This window comes from Oncorhynchus gorbuscha, linkage group LG22 (genome assembly GCF_021184085.1).
Source record: "Oncorhynchus gorbuscha isolate QuinsamMale2020 ecotype Even-year linkage group LG22, OgorEven_v1.0, whole genome shotgun sequence".
Classification (NCBI taxonomy): domain Eukaryota; kingdom Metazoa; phylum Chordata; class Actinopteri; order Salmoniformes; family Salmonidae; genus Oncorhynchus; species Oncorhynchus gorbuscha.
This window is the reverse complement of record NC_060194.1, coordinates 51,111,000-51,129,056: the sequence shown is the minus strand read 5'-3', so window position 1 is coordinate 51,129,056 and position 18,057 is coordinate 51,111,000. Positions and strand designations below refer to the sequence as shown.

Genomic DNA, 18,057 nt, shown 5'->3' with positions numbered 1-18,057 from the left:
ACCATAAACCTTAACCCAGACCCAAACCCAGACACTAACCCAGAACCTAACCCAGAACCTAACCCAGGCTCTAATCCTAACCCAGAACCTAATGCTAACCCAACCCAGACACTAACCCTAACCCAGAACCTAACCCAGAACTAGACCCTAACCCAGAACCTAACCCAGACCCTAATCCTAACCCAGAACCTCACCCTAACACTAACCCTGACCCTAACCCAGACCATAAACCCTAACCCAGACACTAACCCAGACCATAAACACTAACCCATACCCAGACCCTAACCCAGTTCATAAACCCTAACCCATACCCTAACCCAGACCCTAACCCAGACCCTAACCCAGACACTAACCCTAACCCAGACCATAAACTCTAACCCAGACCCTAACCCAGACACTAACCCAGACCCTAACCCAGACACTAACCCAGACCCTAAACTCTAACCCAGACCCTAAACTCTAACCCAGACCCTAACCCAGATACTAACCCAGACCCTAACCCTAACCCACACTAACCCAGACCATAAACCCTAACCCAGACCCTAACCCAGACACTAACCCAGACACTAACCCAGACACTAACCCAGACCATAAACCCTAACCCAGACACTAACCCAGACCCTAACCCAGACCCTAACCCAGACCATAAACCCTAACCCAGACACTAAGCCAGACCCTAACCCAGACACTAACCCAGACCCTAACCCAGACCCTTAACCAGACACTAACCCAGACACTAACCCAGACACTAACCCAGACCATAAACACTAACCCATACCCTAACCCAGACCATAAACCCTAACCCATACCCTAACCCAGACCCTAACCCAGACACTAACCCAGACACTAACCCAGACACTAACCCAGACACTAACCCTAACCCAGACCATAAACTCTAACCCAGACCCTAACCCAGATACTAACCCAGACCCTAACCCAGATACTAACCCAGACCCTAACCCAGACACTAACCCAGACACTAACCCAGACACTATCCTAACCCAGACCATAAACTCTAACCCAGACCCTAAACTCTAACCCAGACCCTAACCCTAACCCACACTAACCCAGACCATAAACCCTAACCCATACCCTAACCCAGACCCTAACACAGACCATAAACCCTAACCCAGACCATAAACCCTAACCCAGACACTAACCCAGAGCCTAACCCAGACCCTAACCCAGACCATAAACCCTAACCCAGACACTAACCCAGACCCTAACCCAGACACTAACCCAGACCCTAACCCAGACCATAAACCCTAACCCAGACCCTAACCCAGACACTAACCCAGACCCTAACCCAGACCCTAACCCAGACCCTAACCCAGACCATAAACCCTAACCCAGACCCTAACCCAGACACTAACCCAGACCCTAACCCAGACCATAAACCCTAACCCAGACCCTAACCCAGACACTAACCCAGACCATAAACACTAACCCATACCCTTTTTTGAAGTGAAGGATATATGTCCTGGTCTTCTTCTGCAGTTCGTCCTGCCAGAGGTCGTATCTCTTCAGTTCGTGTTCCATGACATTCATACACAGAGCTCCGATTTTATAGTGGGTCACCAGCCCATGGAACTGGGAAAAACTACATGGAGGGAGAAGGTTTAGGGTTAGAGGATTAATACTGATATACTATAGGGTTAGAGGATTAATACTGATATACTATAGGGTTAGAGGATTAATACTGATATACTATAGGGTTAGAGGATTAATACTGATATACTATAGGGTTAGAGGATTAATACTGATATACTATAGGGTTAGAGGATTAATACTGATATACTATAGGGTTAGAGGATTAATACTGATATACTATAGGGTTAGAGGATTAATACTGATATACTATAGGGTTAGAGGATTAATACTGATATACTATAGGGTTAGAGGATTAATACTGATATACTATAGGGTTAGAGGATTAATACTGATATACTATAGGGTTAGAGGATTAATACTGATATACTATAGGGTTAGAGGATTAATACTGATATACTATAGGGTTAGAGGATTAATACTGATATACTATAGGGTTAGAGGATTAATACTGATATACTATAGGGTTAGAGGATTAATACTGATATACTATAGGGTTAGAGGATTAATACTGATATACTATAGGGTTAGAGGATTAATACTGATATACTATAGGGTTAGAGGATTAATACTGATATACTATAGGGTTAGAGGATTAATACTGATATACTATAGGGTTAGAGGATTAATACTGATATACTATAGGGTTAGAGGATTAATACTGATATACTATAGGGTTAGAGGATTAATACTGATATACTATAGGGTTAGAGGATTAATACTGATATACTATAGGGTTAGAGGATTAATACTGATATACTATAGGGTTAGAGGATTAATACTGATATACTATAGGGTTAGAGGATTAATACTGATATACTATAGGGTTAGAGGATTAATACTGATATACTATAGGGTTAGAGGATTAATACTGATATACTATAGGGTTAGAGGATTAATACTGATATACTATAGGGTTAGAGGATTAATACTGATATACTATAGGGTTAGAGGATTGTCAAATCTACAGTAGCTTTGATTGGACTGTCAACATCAAGCTAGACAAGCAGTCATCATGAATCAAGTCGACAGTCAATGGTCATCCAAGTCGGGATTCCAAGTCGGGAACTCTGACATCTTTCTAGAGCTCTGACCTGAAGATCACTGACATCATGTTTCAACCTTGTTTTCCAGTTGTCTTGAAAGCACCATTGTGTGCCGCCCTATGGGACTCCCAATCGAACCAGGGACTGTAGGGCTGGGCGTCTCAGGCTCTATCAGATCCTCCTCTACACCCTCTCAGGGATAGGCGTCTCAGGCTCTATCAGATCCTCCTCTCTACCCTCTCAGGGCTGGGCGTCTCAGGCTCTATCAGATCCTGGTGATCTGGTGTCCCCCAGGGCTCGCTTCTAGGACCTCTCCTCTTCTCTCTATAGACCAAGTAACTCAGCTCTGTCATATCCTCACATGGTCTCTCCTATCACTGCTATGCAGATGTCACTCAAGGTGGCGACACGCATCTTTGCGTGCCTGGCAGATACCCCAGCTTGGATGTTGGCCCACCGGCTCAAGCTCATCCTCCTGGGGAAAGCCTTCCCGCTTCAAGACCTCTCCATCACGGTTGACTCCAAGGTGTCCCCCTCCCAGAATGTAAAGAACCTTGGCATGACCCTGGACAACACCCTGTCGTTCTCTGCAAACATCTAAACAGTGACTCGCTGCTGCAGGTTTATGCTCAACAACCGCGTTCCCCAACTGGCAGAGACGCATCAGGTCCCATGTTACAGTCTTTGGGGAGTCTCAGCAAGGGATTGAACTCACAACCTTCCAATCTCCACAAGGCCACTGAGTTCGTCTGGATCAGAGCGTCTGCTAAATGACTAAAATGGCTAAAAACCCACCTTTAGCTATCAAAGCTAAAAACCCACCTTTAGCTATCAAAGCTAAAAACCCACCTTTAGCTATCAAAGCTAAAAACCCACCTTTAGCTATCAAAGCTAAAAACCCACCTTTAGCTATCAAAGCTAAAAACCCACCTTTAGCTATCAAAGCTAAAAACCCACCTTTAGCTATCAAAGCTAAAACCCACCTTTAGCTATCAAAGCTAAAAACCCACCTTTAGCTATCAAAGCTAAAAACCCACCTTTAGCTATCAAAGCTAAAAACCCACCTTTAGCTATCAAAGCTAAAAACCCACCTTTAGCTATCAAAGCTAAAAACCCACCTTTAGCTATCAAAGCTAAACCCCACCTTTAGCTATCAAAGCTAAACCCCACCTTTAGCTATCAAAGCTAAACCCCACCTTTAGCTATCAAAGCTAAACCCACCTTTAGCTATCAAAGCTAAAAACCCACCTTTAGCTATCAAAGCTAAAAACCCACCTTTAGCTATCAAAGCTAAACCCACCTTTAGCTATCAAAGCTAAACCCACCTTTAGCTATCAAAGCTAAAAACCCACCTTTAGCTATCAAAGCTAAACCCACCTTTAGCTATCAAAGCTAAACCCCACCTTTAGCTATCAAAGCTAAAACCCACCTTTAGCTATCAAAGCTAAAACCCACCTTTAGCTATCAAAGCTAAAAACCACCTTTAGCTATCAAAGCTAAAACCCACTTCTGCTGTCAAAGATCTCACCCACGTTCCAGTTGGAAACAGAATAATTCATGACTAAGAGAAAACAACTCTCGGTTTTCATATCAGCATCCGGTTATTTTCATCCTTTCATGGTCCTGTGACAGCGGCCCGATGTAGCTGGTAATCACTGCTTTCTGAGAAAATGTTTGGAGCGTTTTGGTGGTTTATTTTAGACAATCACCCCTTTTCTGTTCTGAACCAGATGCAGCAATTCGACAACAGGATAATGACAGCGCAGACTGTTCATTTTATTTTTCTCCTCTGAATAAAATAATAGACTTGTTTTCATTAGAGGTTCTGTGTTCCTCAAGTAGAGAAGTGGACTGTATTGGATATATAATAAAGTTGAATCAGATTAACAGCAGGTGGCCGCCTTCAATAAGCCTGAAAAGAATTGTAGCATTTACACTCTACTAACACAGAATAGAAAAACAGAGAAGTGAAAGGCCTTTTGAGTAGCCGTCTTATAAAGTATCAGATAGGCAGGTAGACTAGCAGTTAGAAAGGCCAGCTAGCATCCGATGGGTTACGAGTCAACAGGACAAAGTGGTCTGTGTCTGTCTCTCCCCTCTCCTACCTCTTCTCCCTCTCTTCTCCCCTCCCATCTAGTATTTACCTGGAGAAGCAGAAGAAAACATAGATGATGGTGGTGGCAAGCTCAACACTCTGCTTCCAGTCCTCCCGCAGCACTCTGGCCAGGGCTCCAAGAGCCGTTTCTACAGGACAGAGAGACAGACACACAAACACAACCTTAGACATACGGACCAGAGCAGGGCCACTGTCCTGATGGTTTACACTTTAATGCAATGTTATGCATATAGTGCAAGCCTTCTAAGGCTACCCGGATAAAGCACTAAATAAACTTCAGTTAGTGCTAAATACGGCTGCTAGAATCCTGACTAGAACCCCAAAAAATTGATCATATTACTCCAGTGCTAGCCTCTCTACACTGGCTTCCTGTCAAAGCAAGGGCTGATTTCAAGGTTTTACTGCTAACCTACAAAGCATTACATGGGCTTGCTCCTACCTATCTCTCTGATTTGGTCCTGCCGTACATACCTACACGTACGCTACGGTCACAAGACGCAGGCCTCCTAATTGTCCCTAGAATTTCTAAGCAAACAGCTGGAGGCAGGGCTTTCTCCTATAGAGCTCCATTTTTATGGAACGGTCTGCCTACCCATGTCAGAGACGCAAACTCGGTCTCAACCTTTAAGTCTTTACTGAAGACTCATCTCTTCAGTGGGTCATATGATTGAGTGTAGTCTGGCCCAGGAGTGGGAGGGTGAACGGAAAGGCTCTGGAGCAACGAACCGCCCTTGCTGTCTCTGCCTGGCCGGTTCCTCTTTTTCCACTGGGATTCTCTGCCTCTAACCCTGTTACGGGGGGCTGAGTCACTGGCTTGCTGGGGCTCTCTCGTGCCGTCCCTGGGGAGGGTGCGTCACCTGGGTGGGTTGATTCACTGTTGTGGTCGGCCTGTCTGGGTTTCCTCCCCCCCCCCCCCCCTTGGGTTGTACCGTGTCGGAGATCTTGTCTCAGGATGGTAAGTTGGTGGTTGAAGATTTCCCTCTAGTGGTGTGGGGGCTGTGCTTTGGCAAAGTGGGTGGGGTTATATCCTTCCTGTTTGGCCCTGTCCGGGGGGTGTCCTCGGATGGGGCCACAGTGTCTCCTGACCCCTCCTGTCTCAGCCTCCAGTATTTATGCTGCAGTAGTTTATGTGTCGGGGGCTAGGGTCAGTTTGTTTATCTGGAGTACTTCTCCTGTCCTATTCGGTGTCCTGTGTAAATCTAAGTGTGCGTTCTCTAATTCTCTCCTTCTCTCTTTCTTTCTCTCTCTCGGAGGACCTGAGCCCTAGGACCATGCCCCAGGACTACCTGACATGATGACTCCTTGCTGTCCCCAGTCCACCTGGCCATGCTGCTGCTCCAGTTTCAACTGGCCTGGGCCCTAGGACCATGTCCCAGGACTACCTGACATGAGGACTCCTTGCTGTCCCCAGTCCACCTGGCCATGCTCCTGCTCCAGTTTCAACTGTTCTGCCTTACTATTATTCAACCATGCTGGTCATTTATGAACATTTGAACATCTTGGCCACGTTCTGTTATAATCTCCACCCGGCACAGCCAGAAGAGGACTGGCCACCCCACATATGCTCTCTCTAATTCTCTCTTTCTTTCTCTCTCTCGGAGGACCTGAGCCCTAGGACCGTGCCCCAGGACTACCTGACATGATGGCTCCTTGCTGTCCCCAGTCCACCTGACTGTGCTGCTGCTCCAGTTTCAACTGTTCTGCCTTATTATTATTTGACCATGCTGGTCATTTATGAACATTTGAACATCTTGGTCATGTTCTGTTATAATCTCTACCCGGCACAGCCAGAAGAGGACTGGCCACCCCACATAGCCCGGTTCCTCTCTAGGTTTCTTCCTAGGTTTTGGCCTTTCTAGGGAGTTTTTCCTAGCCACCGTGCTTTTACACCTGCATTGTTTGCTGTTTGGGGTTTTAGGCTGGGTTTCTGTACAGCACTTTGAGATATCAGCTGATGTACGAAGGGCTATATAAATACATTTGATTTGATTTGATTTGATTCTCTGTCTCTGCCCCTCTCCTTACCATTCTCTAGGAGTTCCTCCAGGTTGACAGGGTTCCTGGCCAGGTGTAGGATGAGTGTAGCCCCTTTCACCTTCTCCTCCATACCTTCATAGAGCAGCTCTACATACTCTTCCACCTTGTTGATGTTAGCCTCCTCATCTATCTAGAACAGAGAGACACCATGTTGATGTTAGCCTCCTCATCTATCTAGAACAGAGACACCATGTTGACATTAGCCTCCTCATCTATCTAGAACAGAGAGACACCATGTTGATGTTAGCCTCCTCATCTATCTAGAACAGAGACACCATGTTGACATTAGCCTCCTCATCTATCTAGAACAGAGACACCATGTTGACATTAGCCTCCTCATCTATCTAGAACAGAGAGACACCATGTTGACGTTAGCCTCCTCATCTATCTAGAACAGAGAGACACCATGTTGACATTAGCCTCCTCATCTATCTAGAACAGAGACACCATGTTGATGTTAGCCTCCTCATATATCTAGAACAGACACACCATGTTGACATTAGCCTCCTCATCTATCTAGAACAGAGACACCATGTTGATGTTAGCCTCCTCATCTATCTAGAACAGAGAGACACCATGTTGACATTAGCCTCCTCATCTATCTAGAACAGAGACACCATGTTGATGTTAGCCTCCTCATCTATCTAGAACAGAGAGACACCATGTTGACATTAGCCTCCTCATCTATCTAGAACAGAGACACCATGTTGACATTAGCCTCCTCTATCTAGAACAGAGAGACACCATGTTGACATTAGCCTCCTCATCTATCTAGAACAGAGAGACACCATGTTGATGTTAGCCTCCTCATCAATCTAGTCAAATGTATTGTTATGATTATTAGCATTGTTGGTGCTAATTACTCACCTCCATTCCTTCAAATGGAGTTAGGTCTCTAGGTTTCACCACTCTCTTCTCTGCTGCAGAGAAATGGAATGATTCACTGGTTAACATAGAACTACACTGTTATAGCATAGACCTTACAGAGGAATGATTCACTGGTTAACATAGAACTACACTGTTATAGCATAGACCTTACAGAGGAATGATTCACTGGTTAACATAGAACTACACTGGTTAACATAGACCTTACAGAGGAATGATTCACTGGTTAACATAGAACTACACTGGTATAGCATAGACCTTACAGAGGAATGACACTATACCTGTTTCATAAACTGTGGAGTTGACCTATAGTTATCTGTGGTATGTGTTTCAGAGGGGACAGTTGATGCTCACCTTTCCCACTGGCCTTCTTGCGGTTCTGTAGATAGAAGAGCAGCTGCTCCACCTCTGACAGCTTGGAGGGATGGATGAGTTTACACTCCTCAACCACCTTACGGGCCAGGGCTGCAACGTCTGTGTTCGTATTCAGGCTCTTCAGACGAATACTGACAGGGACGGAGTGAGACAGTACAGTACAATGTAATCGAGGGCAATATAATAGAGGGGAATAGAATAGAGGGGAATAGAATAGAGAGGAATAGAATAGAGAGGAATAGAATAGAGAGGAATAGAATAGAGGGGAATAGAATAGAATAGAGGGTAATGGAATATAATAGAGAGGAATAGAATAGAGAGGAATAGAATAGAGAGGAATAGAATAGAGAGGAATAGAATAGAGAGGAATAGAATAGAGAGTAATGGAATATAATAGAGAGGAATATAATAGAGAGGAATAGAATAGAGGGGAATATAATAGAGAGGAATAGAATAGAGGGTAATGGAATAGATTAGAATTAGCCTAGCTACATTTCCCCAGCCACATCTCCCAGTTTACCAAAGAAAGTGGCAGAGCCAGACTATTTAAATCACAGACTGTGATTTTAGACCAAAACACCACATATCATTTACACCGTTTTATGACTGTGCTGAAACCAGGCTTACATCTTCTGACACTTCTTGCGGTCTCCCAGCATCTCGTCTCCGGTCTCTCCGAGGATGGTCGCCTCCACCTCATACTGAACAACCAGGGCTTTCTCTGTAGGGTGCACGTCCAGGCTACCACCCTTCACTTTCCTGCGGTCACCATAAGGAAGAGTTAACTTTTCATTTTAAAATGTACCTTAGAATCAACTAACTTGGCCGCATTTGACTGCAATGCATAAATATGACAGCTAGCTAGCGAGGCTAATATTGTCCACCCCCATTGATGGGATGGACTGAGATTTGTTCTCTATCACAGCTGTTGACGTTACCGCATCCGGGCAGATACAACACAGCATTATTAACAACAACACAATGTCTACGTCTAACATTTGATCTTTAAGTAACAAAATAAGTAGGCTACTGTAGGCTAGCTAGCTATACGATTAGCATGCAAATGAACTAGCTAGGTGGTATGCTGCTGTAGCATGATAAGGCTTTACATTGTGAACATGCTACAGCGACATACAGAACAGATTGACGAAATGACAACTTCATCTTTACCGTTTCAGATAGCGTGCATCCTCCGACTGCATCTTATGCTCTTTATATGAAACCAAAAGATGCCTTTTTTTTTAATAGAATCACAGCGAAAATCACTGACCAGGAAACTGTTGACCTCAAGTGGCAGCGATATTAGAATGAACTATCTTTCCCAGAATGCATTGTGTTGGAAAGAGGGCTGGTTTGACACCTTGGTGTTCTTGTGCGCTCTCTACAGGCAAGACACAGTGGCGCAGCAAGATGAAGAATGCACAGTTCATTCCCATGACTGGTTTGAGAGTGACGGGTGGTAATAATGGTCTCACATTGTAGCTAATCAAGAATGTCTTATATCGCTCATATTGCTGTTCTCAGATTCAATCAGGACCTCACTACTGGAAGTCTCCACACACATCCACAATCATTTACAGTGTAAATAAACAGATATGCATAGTGTTACCACAAGGTCCAGTAGGGTGTCAGTCTCTCCCTGTCTAGAGGTCGAACCCTAACCCCTCTCCCAAAGAAGTGGAATCAGCATTAATGTGTTGTGGAGCTCCACAGGGTGACGAAGACATGGATGGGCTGGCAGGTAGCCTAGTGGTTAAGAGCATTGGGCCAGTAACCGAAAGCCGATTTGGTGAAAAATCTGCCGACGTGCCCTTGAGCAAGGCACTTAACTCTAATCGCTCCTGTAAGTCGCTCTGATCCAGGGCGTCTGTTAAATGACTAAAACATTAGTTGGGGTCAACAGAATACCGCTAAACTACTTCCTGCTTTCAATGATGGATTGGGTGAGAACATCATCATGTGTAAGGGATTTCTTCCATTGACAGAGAGGCGGACCAAAGCGCAGCGTGGTTATTTTGATTCATGTTTTAATAAATCACTTCACATGAACAAACTAACAAGAACCGTGAAAACCCAAAACAGCCCTATCTGGTGCAAACCACAGAGACAGGAACAGGGACAATCACCCACAAAACCCAACACCAAACAGGCTACCTAAATATGGTTCCCAATCAGAGACAATGACGAACACCTGCCTCTGATTGACAACCATATCAGGCCAAACATAGAACTAGACAAACTAGACATGTAACATAGAATGCCCACTCAGCTCACACCCTGACCAACCAAAACATACAAAGCAAACTATGGTCAGGGTGTGACATCATGTCAGTGCACCAATTGTAACATCAGGTCTTTAACCTCTTATTAAACACAGATGGTAACATCAGGTCTTTAACCTCTTATTAAACACAGATGGTGACATCAGGTCTTTAACCTCTTATTAAACACAGATGGTAACATCAGGTCTTTAACCTCTTATTAAACACAGATGGTGACATCAGGTCTTTATGTCATGTTTTGTCATTGATTATCATGCCTTGTCCCTGTTCTTCTCCTTCTATTCGTTTCCCTCTGCTGGTCTTATTAGGTTCTTTCCCTCTTTCTATCCCTCTCTCTCCCCCTCCCTCTCTCACTCTCCCGCTCTCTCTTCTCTCTATCGTTCCGTTCCTGCTCCCAGCTGTTCCTATTCCCCTAATCAATCATTTAGTCTTCCCACACCTGTTCCCGATCCTTTTCCCTGATTAGAGTCCCTATTTCTCTCCTTGTTATTCGTTTCTGCCCTGTCGGTTCCTTGTCTAGAATTCACCGTGCTGTGTTTGTGTATCGCCCTGTCGTGTCGTGTTTTCCTCAGATGCTGCGTGGTGAGCAGGTGTCTGAGTCTGTTTGGTTCAAGTGCCTTCCCGAGGCAACCTGCTGTTCACCTGCTGTTCAAGATCGAGTCTCCAGTTTGTCCTCGTCATTTCGAGTGAAAGTTGTGTTTTTTGATTGTATTTACTTTACTGGATTAAAGACTCTGTTTTCGCCAAGTCGCTTTTGGGTCCTCTTTCACCTGCATGACAGAAGGAACCGACCAAGGAATGGACCCAGCGACTTCAGACGCTCGTTACACTGCCGTCAAGATCCAAGGAGCCATGCTCGGCAGACACGAGCAGGAATTGTCTGCTGCTCGCCATGCCGTGGAGAACCTGGCCGCTCAGGTTTCCGACCTCTCTGGACAGTTCCAGAGTCTTCGTCTCGTGCCACCTGTTACTTCCTGGCCTGCCGAGCCTCCAGAACCTAGGGTTAATACCTTGCTACTCCGGGCAGCCCACTGAGTGCCGCTCCTTTCTCACGCAGTGTGAGATTGTGTTCTCTCTCCAACCCAACACATACTCTAGAGAGAGAGCTCGGGTTGCTTACGTCATTTCACTCCTTACTGGCCGGGCTCGAGAATGGGGCACAGCTATCTGGGAGGCAAGGGCTGATTGCTCTAACAAGTACCAGAACTTTAAAGAGGAGATGATTCGGGTTTTTGACCGTTCAGTTTTTGGTAGGGAGGCTTCTAGGGCCCTGGCTTCCCTATGCCAAGGTGAACGGTCCATAACGGATTATTCTATTGAGTTTCGCACTCTTGCTGCCTCTAGTGAGTGGAACGAGCCGGCGCTGCTCGCTCGTTTTCTGGAGGGACTCCACGCAGTGGTTAAGGATGAGATTCTCTCCCGGGAGGTTCCTTCAGATGTGGACTCTTTGATTGCTCTCGCCATCCGCATAGAACGACGGGTAGATCTTCGTCACCGGGCTCGTGGAAGAGAGCTCGCATCAACGGTGTTTCCCTGCTCCGCATCGCAACCATCTCCCTCCTCTGGCTCAGAGACTGAGCCCATGCAGCTGGGAGGGATTCGCATCTCGACTAAGGAGAGGGAACGGAGGATCACCAACCGCCTGTGCCTCTATTGCGGAGTTGCTGGACATTTTGTTAATTCATGTCCAGAGGGCTACAGAGGGCTACAGGTGAGCGCAACTACTCAAGTCTCTCCATCAAAATCCTGTACTACTTTGTCGGTCCATCTACGCTGGACCGGTTCGGGTGCTACATGTAGTGCCTTGATAGACTCTGGGGCTGAGGGTTGTTTCATGGACGAAGCATGGGTTCGGAAACATGACATTCCTTTCAGAGAGTTAGAGAAGCCTACGCCCATGTTCGCCTTAGATGGTAGTCATCTTCCCAGTATCAGATTTGAGACACTACCTTTAACCCTCACAGTATCTGGTAACCACAGTGAGACTATTTCTTTTGATTTTTCGTTCACCGTTTACACCTGTTGTTTTGGGTCATCCCTGGCTAGTATGTCATAATCCTTCTATTAATTGGTCTAGTAATTCTATCCTATCCTGTAACGTTTCTTGTCATGTGAAGTGTTTAATGTCTGCCATCCCTCCCGTTTCTTCTGTCCCTACTTCTCAGGAGGAACCTGGCGATTTGACAGGAGTGCCGGAGGAATATCATGATCTGCGCACGGTCTTCAGTCGGTCCCGAGCCAACTCCCTTCCTCCTCACCGGTCGTATGATTGTAGTATTGATCTCCTTCCGGGGACCACTCCTCCTCGGGGTAGACTATACTCTCTGTCGGCTCCCGAACGTAAGGCTCTCGAGGATTATTTGTCTGTGTCTCTTGACGCCGGTACCATAGTGCCTTCTTCCCTCTCCGGCCGGGCGGGGTTCTTTTTTGTTAAGAAGAAGGACGGTACTCTGCGCCCCTGCGTGGATTATCGAGGGCTGAATGACATAACGGTTAAGAATCGTTATCCGCTTCTCTTATGTCATCAGCCTTCGAGATTCTGCAGGGAGCCAGGTGCTTTACTAAGTTGGACCATCGTAACGCTTACCATCTCGTGCGCATCAGAGAGGGGGACGAGTGGAAAACGGCGTTTAACACTCCGTTAGGGCATTTTGAGTACCGGGTTCTGCCGTTTGGTCTCGCCAATGCGCCAGCTGTTTTTCAGGCATTAGTTAATGATGTTCTGAGAGACATGCTGAACATCTTTGTTTTTGTCTATCTTGACGATATCCTGATTTTTTTTCTCCGTCACTCGAGATTCATGTTCAGCACGTTCGACGTGTTCTACAGCGCCTTTTAGAAATTGTCTCTACGTAAAGGCTGAGAAGTGCTCTTTTCATGTCTCCTCCGTTACTTTTCTCGGTTCCGTTATTTCCGCTGAAGGCATTCAGATGGATTCCGCTAAGGTCCAAGCTGTCAGTGATTGGCCCGCTCCAAGGTCACGTGTCGAGTTGCAGCGCTTTTAGGTTTCGCTAATTTCTATCGGCGTTTCATTCGTAATTTCGGTCAAGTTGCTGCCCTCTCACAGCTCTTACTTCTGTCAAGACGTGTTTTAAGTGGTCCGGTTCCGCCCAGGGAGCTTTTGATCTTCTAAAAGAACGTTTTACGTCCGCTCCTATCTCGTTACTCCTGACGTCACTAGACAATTCATTGTCGAGGTTGACGCTTCAGAGGTAGGCGTGGGAGCCATTCTATCCCAGCGCTTCCAGTCTGACGATAAGGTTCATCCTTGCGCTTATTTTTCTCATCGCCTGTCGCCATCTGAGCGCAACTATGATGTGGGTAACCGTGAACTGCTCGCCATCCGCTTAGCCCTAGGCGAATGGCGACAGTGGTTGGAGGGGGCGACCGTTCTTTTGTCGTTTGGACAGACCATAAGAACCTTGAGTACATCCGTTCTGCCAAACGACTTAATGCCCGTCAAGCTCGTTGGCCGTTGTTTTTCGCTCGTTTCGAGTTTGTGATTTCTTACCGTCCGGTAGCAAGAACACCAAGCCTGATGCCTTATCCCGTCTGTTTAGTTCTTCTGTGGCTTCTACTGATCCCGAGGGATTCTTCCTTATGGGCGTGTTGTCGGGTTAACAGTCTGGGGAATTGAAAGACAGGTTAAGCAGCACTCACGCACACTGCGTCGCCGCGCGCTTGTCCTAGTAACCTCCTTTTCGTTCCTGTTTCCACTCGTCTGGCTGTTCTTCAGTGGGCTCACTCTGCCAAGTTAGCTGGTCATCCCGGTGTTCGAGGCACTCTTGCGTCTATTCGCCAGCGCTTTTGGTGGCCGACTCAGGAGCGTGACACGCGCCGTTTCGTGGCTGCTTGTTCGGACTGCGCGCAGACTAAGTCGGGTAACTCTCCTCCTGCCGGTCGTCCCAGACCGCTCCCATTCCTTCTCGACCATGGTCTCACATCGCCCTAGACTTCATTACCGGTCTGCCTTTGTCTGCGGGGAAGACTGTGATTCTTACGGTTGTCGATAGGTTCTCTAAGGCGGCACATTTCATTCCCTCGCTAAACTTCCTTCCGCTAAGGAGACGGCACAAATCATTATCGAGAATGTATTCAGAATTCATGGCCTCCCGTTAGACGCCGTTTCAGACAGAGGCCCGCAATTCACGTCACAGTTTTGGAGGGAGTTCTGTCGTTTGATTGGTGCGTCCGTCAGTCTCTCTTCCGGGTTTCATCCCCAGTCTAACGGTCAAGCAGAGAGGGCCAATCAGACGATTGGTCGCATACTACGCAGCCTTTCTTTCAGAAACCCTGCGTCTTGGGCAGAACAGCTCCCCTGGGCAGAATACGCTCACAATTCGCTTCCTTCGTCTGCTACCGGGTTATCTCCGTTTCAGAGTAGTCTGGGTTACCAGCCTCCTCTGTTCTCATCCCAGCTTGCCGAGTCCAGCGTTCCCTCCGCTCAAGCGTTTGTCCAACGTTGTGAGCGCACCTGGAGGAGGGTGAGGTCTGCACTTTGCCGTTACAGGGCACAGACTGTGAGAGCCGCCAATAAACGCAGGATTAAGAGTCCAAGGTATTGTTGCGGCCAGAGAGTGTGGCTTTCCACTCGCAACCTTCCTCTTACGACAGCTTCTCGTAAGTTGACTCCGCGGTTCATTGGTCCGTTCCGTGTCTCCCAGGTCGTCAATCCTGTCGCTGTGCGACTGCTTCTTCCGCGACATCTTCGTAACATCCTGTCTTCCATGTCTCCTGTGTCAAGCCCTTTCTTCGCACTCCCGTTCGTCTTCCCTCCCCCCTCCCGTCCTTGTCGAGAGCGCACCGATTTACAAGGTACATAAGATCATGGACATGCGTTCTCGGGGACGGGGTCACCAATACTTAGTGGATTGGGAGGGTTACGGTCCTGAGGAGAGGAGTTGGGTTCCGTCTCGGGACGTGCTGGACCGTTCACTCATTGATGATTTCCTCCGTTGCCGCCAGGATTCCTCTCGAGTGCGCCAGGAGGCGCTCGGGTGAGTGGGGGTACTGTCATGTTTTGTCATTGATTATCATGCCTTGTCCCTGTTCTTCTCCTTCTATTCGTTTCCTCTGCTGGTCTTATTAGGTTCTTTCCCTCTTTCTATCCCTCTCTCCCCCTCCTCTCTCACTCTCCCGCTCTCTCTTCTCTCTATCGTCCGTTCCTGCTCCCAGCTGTTCCTATTCCCCTAATCAATCATTTAGTCTTCCCACACCTGTTCCCGATCCTTTTCCCTGATTAGAGTCCCTATTTCTCTCCTTGTTATTCGTTTCTGCCCTGTCGGTTCCTTGTCTAGAATTCACCGTGCTGTGTTTGTGTATCGCCCTGTCGTGTCGTGTTTTCCTCAGATGCTGCGTGGTGAGCAGGTGTCTGAGTCTGTTTGGTTCAAGTGCCTTCCCGAGGCAACCTGCTGTTCACCTGCTGTTCAAGATCGAGTCTCCAGTTTGTCCTCGTCATTTCGAGTGAAAGTTGTGTTTTTTTGATTGTATTTACTTTACTGGATTAAAGACTCTGTTTTCGCCAAGTCGCTTTTGGGTCCTCTTTCACCTGCATGACACTTTAACCTCTTATTAAACACAGATGGTAACATCAGGTCTTTAACCTCTTATTAAACACAGATGGTGACATCAGGTCTTTAACCTCTTATTAAACACAGATGGTAACATCAGGTCTTTAACCTCTTATTAAACACAGATGGTGACATCAGGTCTTTAACCTCTTATTAAACACAGATGGTAACATCAGGTCTTTAACCTCTTATTGAAGCTGTTGAGATGGTAACATCAGGTCTTTAACCTCTTATTAAACACAGATGGTGACATCAGGTCTTTAACCTCTTATTAAACACAGATGGTGACATCAGGTCTTTAACCTCTTATTAAACACAGATGGTAACATCAGGTCTTTAACCTCTTATTAAACACAGATGGTAACATCAGGTCTTTAACCTCTTATTAAACACAGATGGTGACATCAGGTCTTTAACCTCTTATTGAAGCTGTTGAGATGGTAACATCAGGTCTTTAACCTCTTATTAAACACAGATGGTAACATCAGGTCTTTAACCTCTTATTAAACACAGATGGTAACATCAGGTCTTTAACCTCTTATTAAACACAGATGGTGACATCAGGTCTTTAACCTCTTATTAAACACAGATGGTAACATCAGGTCTTTAACCTCTTATTAAACACAGATGGTGACATCAGGTCTTTAACCTCTTATTAAACACAGATGGTAACATCAGGTCTTTAACCTCTTATTAAACACAGATGGTAACATCAGGTCTTTAACCTCTTATTAAACACAGATGGTGACATCAGGTCTTTAACCTCTTATTAAACACAGATGGTGACATCAGGTCTTTAACCTCTTATTAAAGCCGTTGAGATGGTGCTTGGCACCAATCAGACCTTACCTTCTGGTCTCCCCTTGGTGTGAAGGTGGACTTCTCAACGGTGAAGTGATTGAACATGCTGGAGAAATCACTTAAATAGAGGTAAAACTGTCTCGAAAGAAATTAAAGATCCTGTTTGAATATTCAGCTCTCTAAGTCAAAATAAATATCTCTGCTCTGTATGAACACTTTATAATCACATACGATGCCTCTAAAATCCTGCTGTGTAAAGTACGTGTACACTGAAATATAATTTGTCAATATAAACTGTCATTGACACTGACCCAACTCCAGCCATTTTAATAATGGGAATTGATGGGAAATGATGTAAATATATCACTAGCCACTTTAAACTATGCTACCTTATATAATGTTACTTACCCTACATTATTCATCTCATATGCATATGTATATACTGTACTCTACATCATCGACTGCATCCTTATGTAACACATGTATCACTAGCCACTTTAACTATGCCACTTTGTTTACTTTGTCTACACACTCATCTCATATGTATATACTGTACTCGATACCATCTACTGTATGCTGCTCTGTACCATCACTCATTCATATATCCTTATGTACATGTTCCTTATCCCCTTACACTGTGTATAAGACAGTAGTTTTGGAATTGTTAGTTAGATTACTTGTTGGTTATCACTGCATTGTCGGAACTAGAAGCACAAGCATTTCGCTACACTCGCATTAACATCTGCTAACCATGTGTATGTGACAAATAAAATTTGATTTGATTTGAATTTATTGAATCAGACAGCATATGAGAGAAGAGTAAAATAAGGACAGACACAAGGTTGAGAAATGTTTAAAGATTAGCTAAATTCCTGTAGAAGAGTCTGACTCATCTTTGTTGTTCACCCTTACCCTCTCACCTGTCCCTTATAATACTAACCCTCTCACCTGTACCTTATAACACTAACCCTCTCACCTGTACCTTATAACCCTAACCCTCTCACCTGTACCTTATAACACTAACCCTCTCACCTGTACCTTATAACCCTAACCCTCTCACCTGTATCTTATAATACTAACCCTCTCACCTGTACCTTATAATACTAACCCTCTCACCTGTACCTTATAATAATAACCCTCTCACCTGTACCTTATAATACTAACCCTCTCACCTGTATCTTATAATACTAACCCTCTCACCTGTATCTTATAATACTAACCCTCTCACCTGTACCTTATAATACTAACCCTCTCACCTGTACCTTATAATACTAACCCTCTCACCTGTACCTTATAACACTAACCCTCTCACCTGTACCTTATAACCCTAACCCTCT

At 45.6% G+C, this 18,057-nt stretch overlaps 1 protein-coding gene across 2 annotated transcripts in view; it reads right to left on the bottom strand.

Annotated features, from left to right (window-relative positions):
* The window catches only part of LOC124009323 (kinesin-associated protein 3-like), a 56,269-nt gene extending 46,887 nt beyond the window's left edge, over positions 1–9,382 (bottom strand). The window contains exons 1-7 of one of the 2 annotated variants that reach the window (XM_046320989.1): positions 9,238–9,382; positions 8,695–8,826; positions 8,047–8,198; positions 7,675–7,727; positions 6,796–6,937; positions 4,799–4,898; positions 1,476–1,600 (exon numbers count right to left, since the gene is read on the bottom strand). In XM_046320989.1, the coding sequence (XP_046176945.1) occupies positions 1,476–1,600; positions 4,799–4,898; positions 6,796–6,937; positions 7,675–7,727; positions 8,047–8,198; positions 8,695–8,826; positions 9,238–9,269 (736 nt within the window). In that variant the 5' untranslated portion in view covers positions 9,270–9,382. The remainder of the gene's footprint in view (positions 1–1,475; positions 1,601–4,798; positions 4,899–6,795; positions 6,938–7,674; positions 7,728–8,046; positions 8,199–8,694; positions 8,827–9,237) is intronic. The other variant, XM_046320990.1, reaches the window with a different exon arrangement.
* Between the last annotated feature and the right edge of the window lie 8,675 nt (positions 9,383–18,057).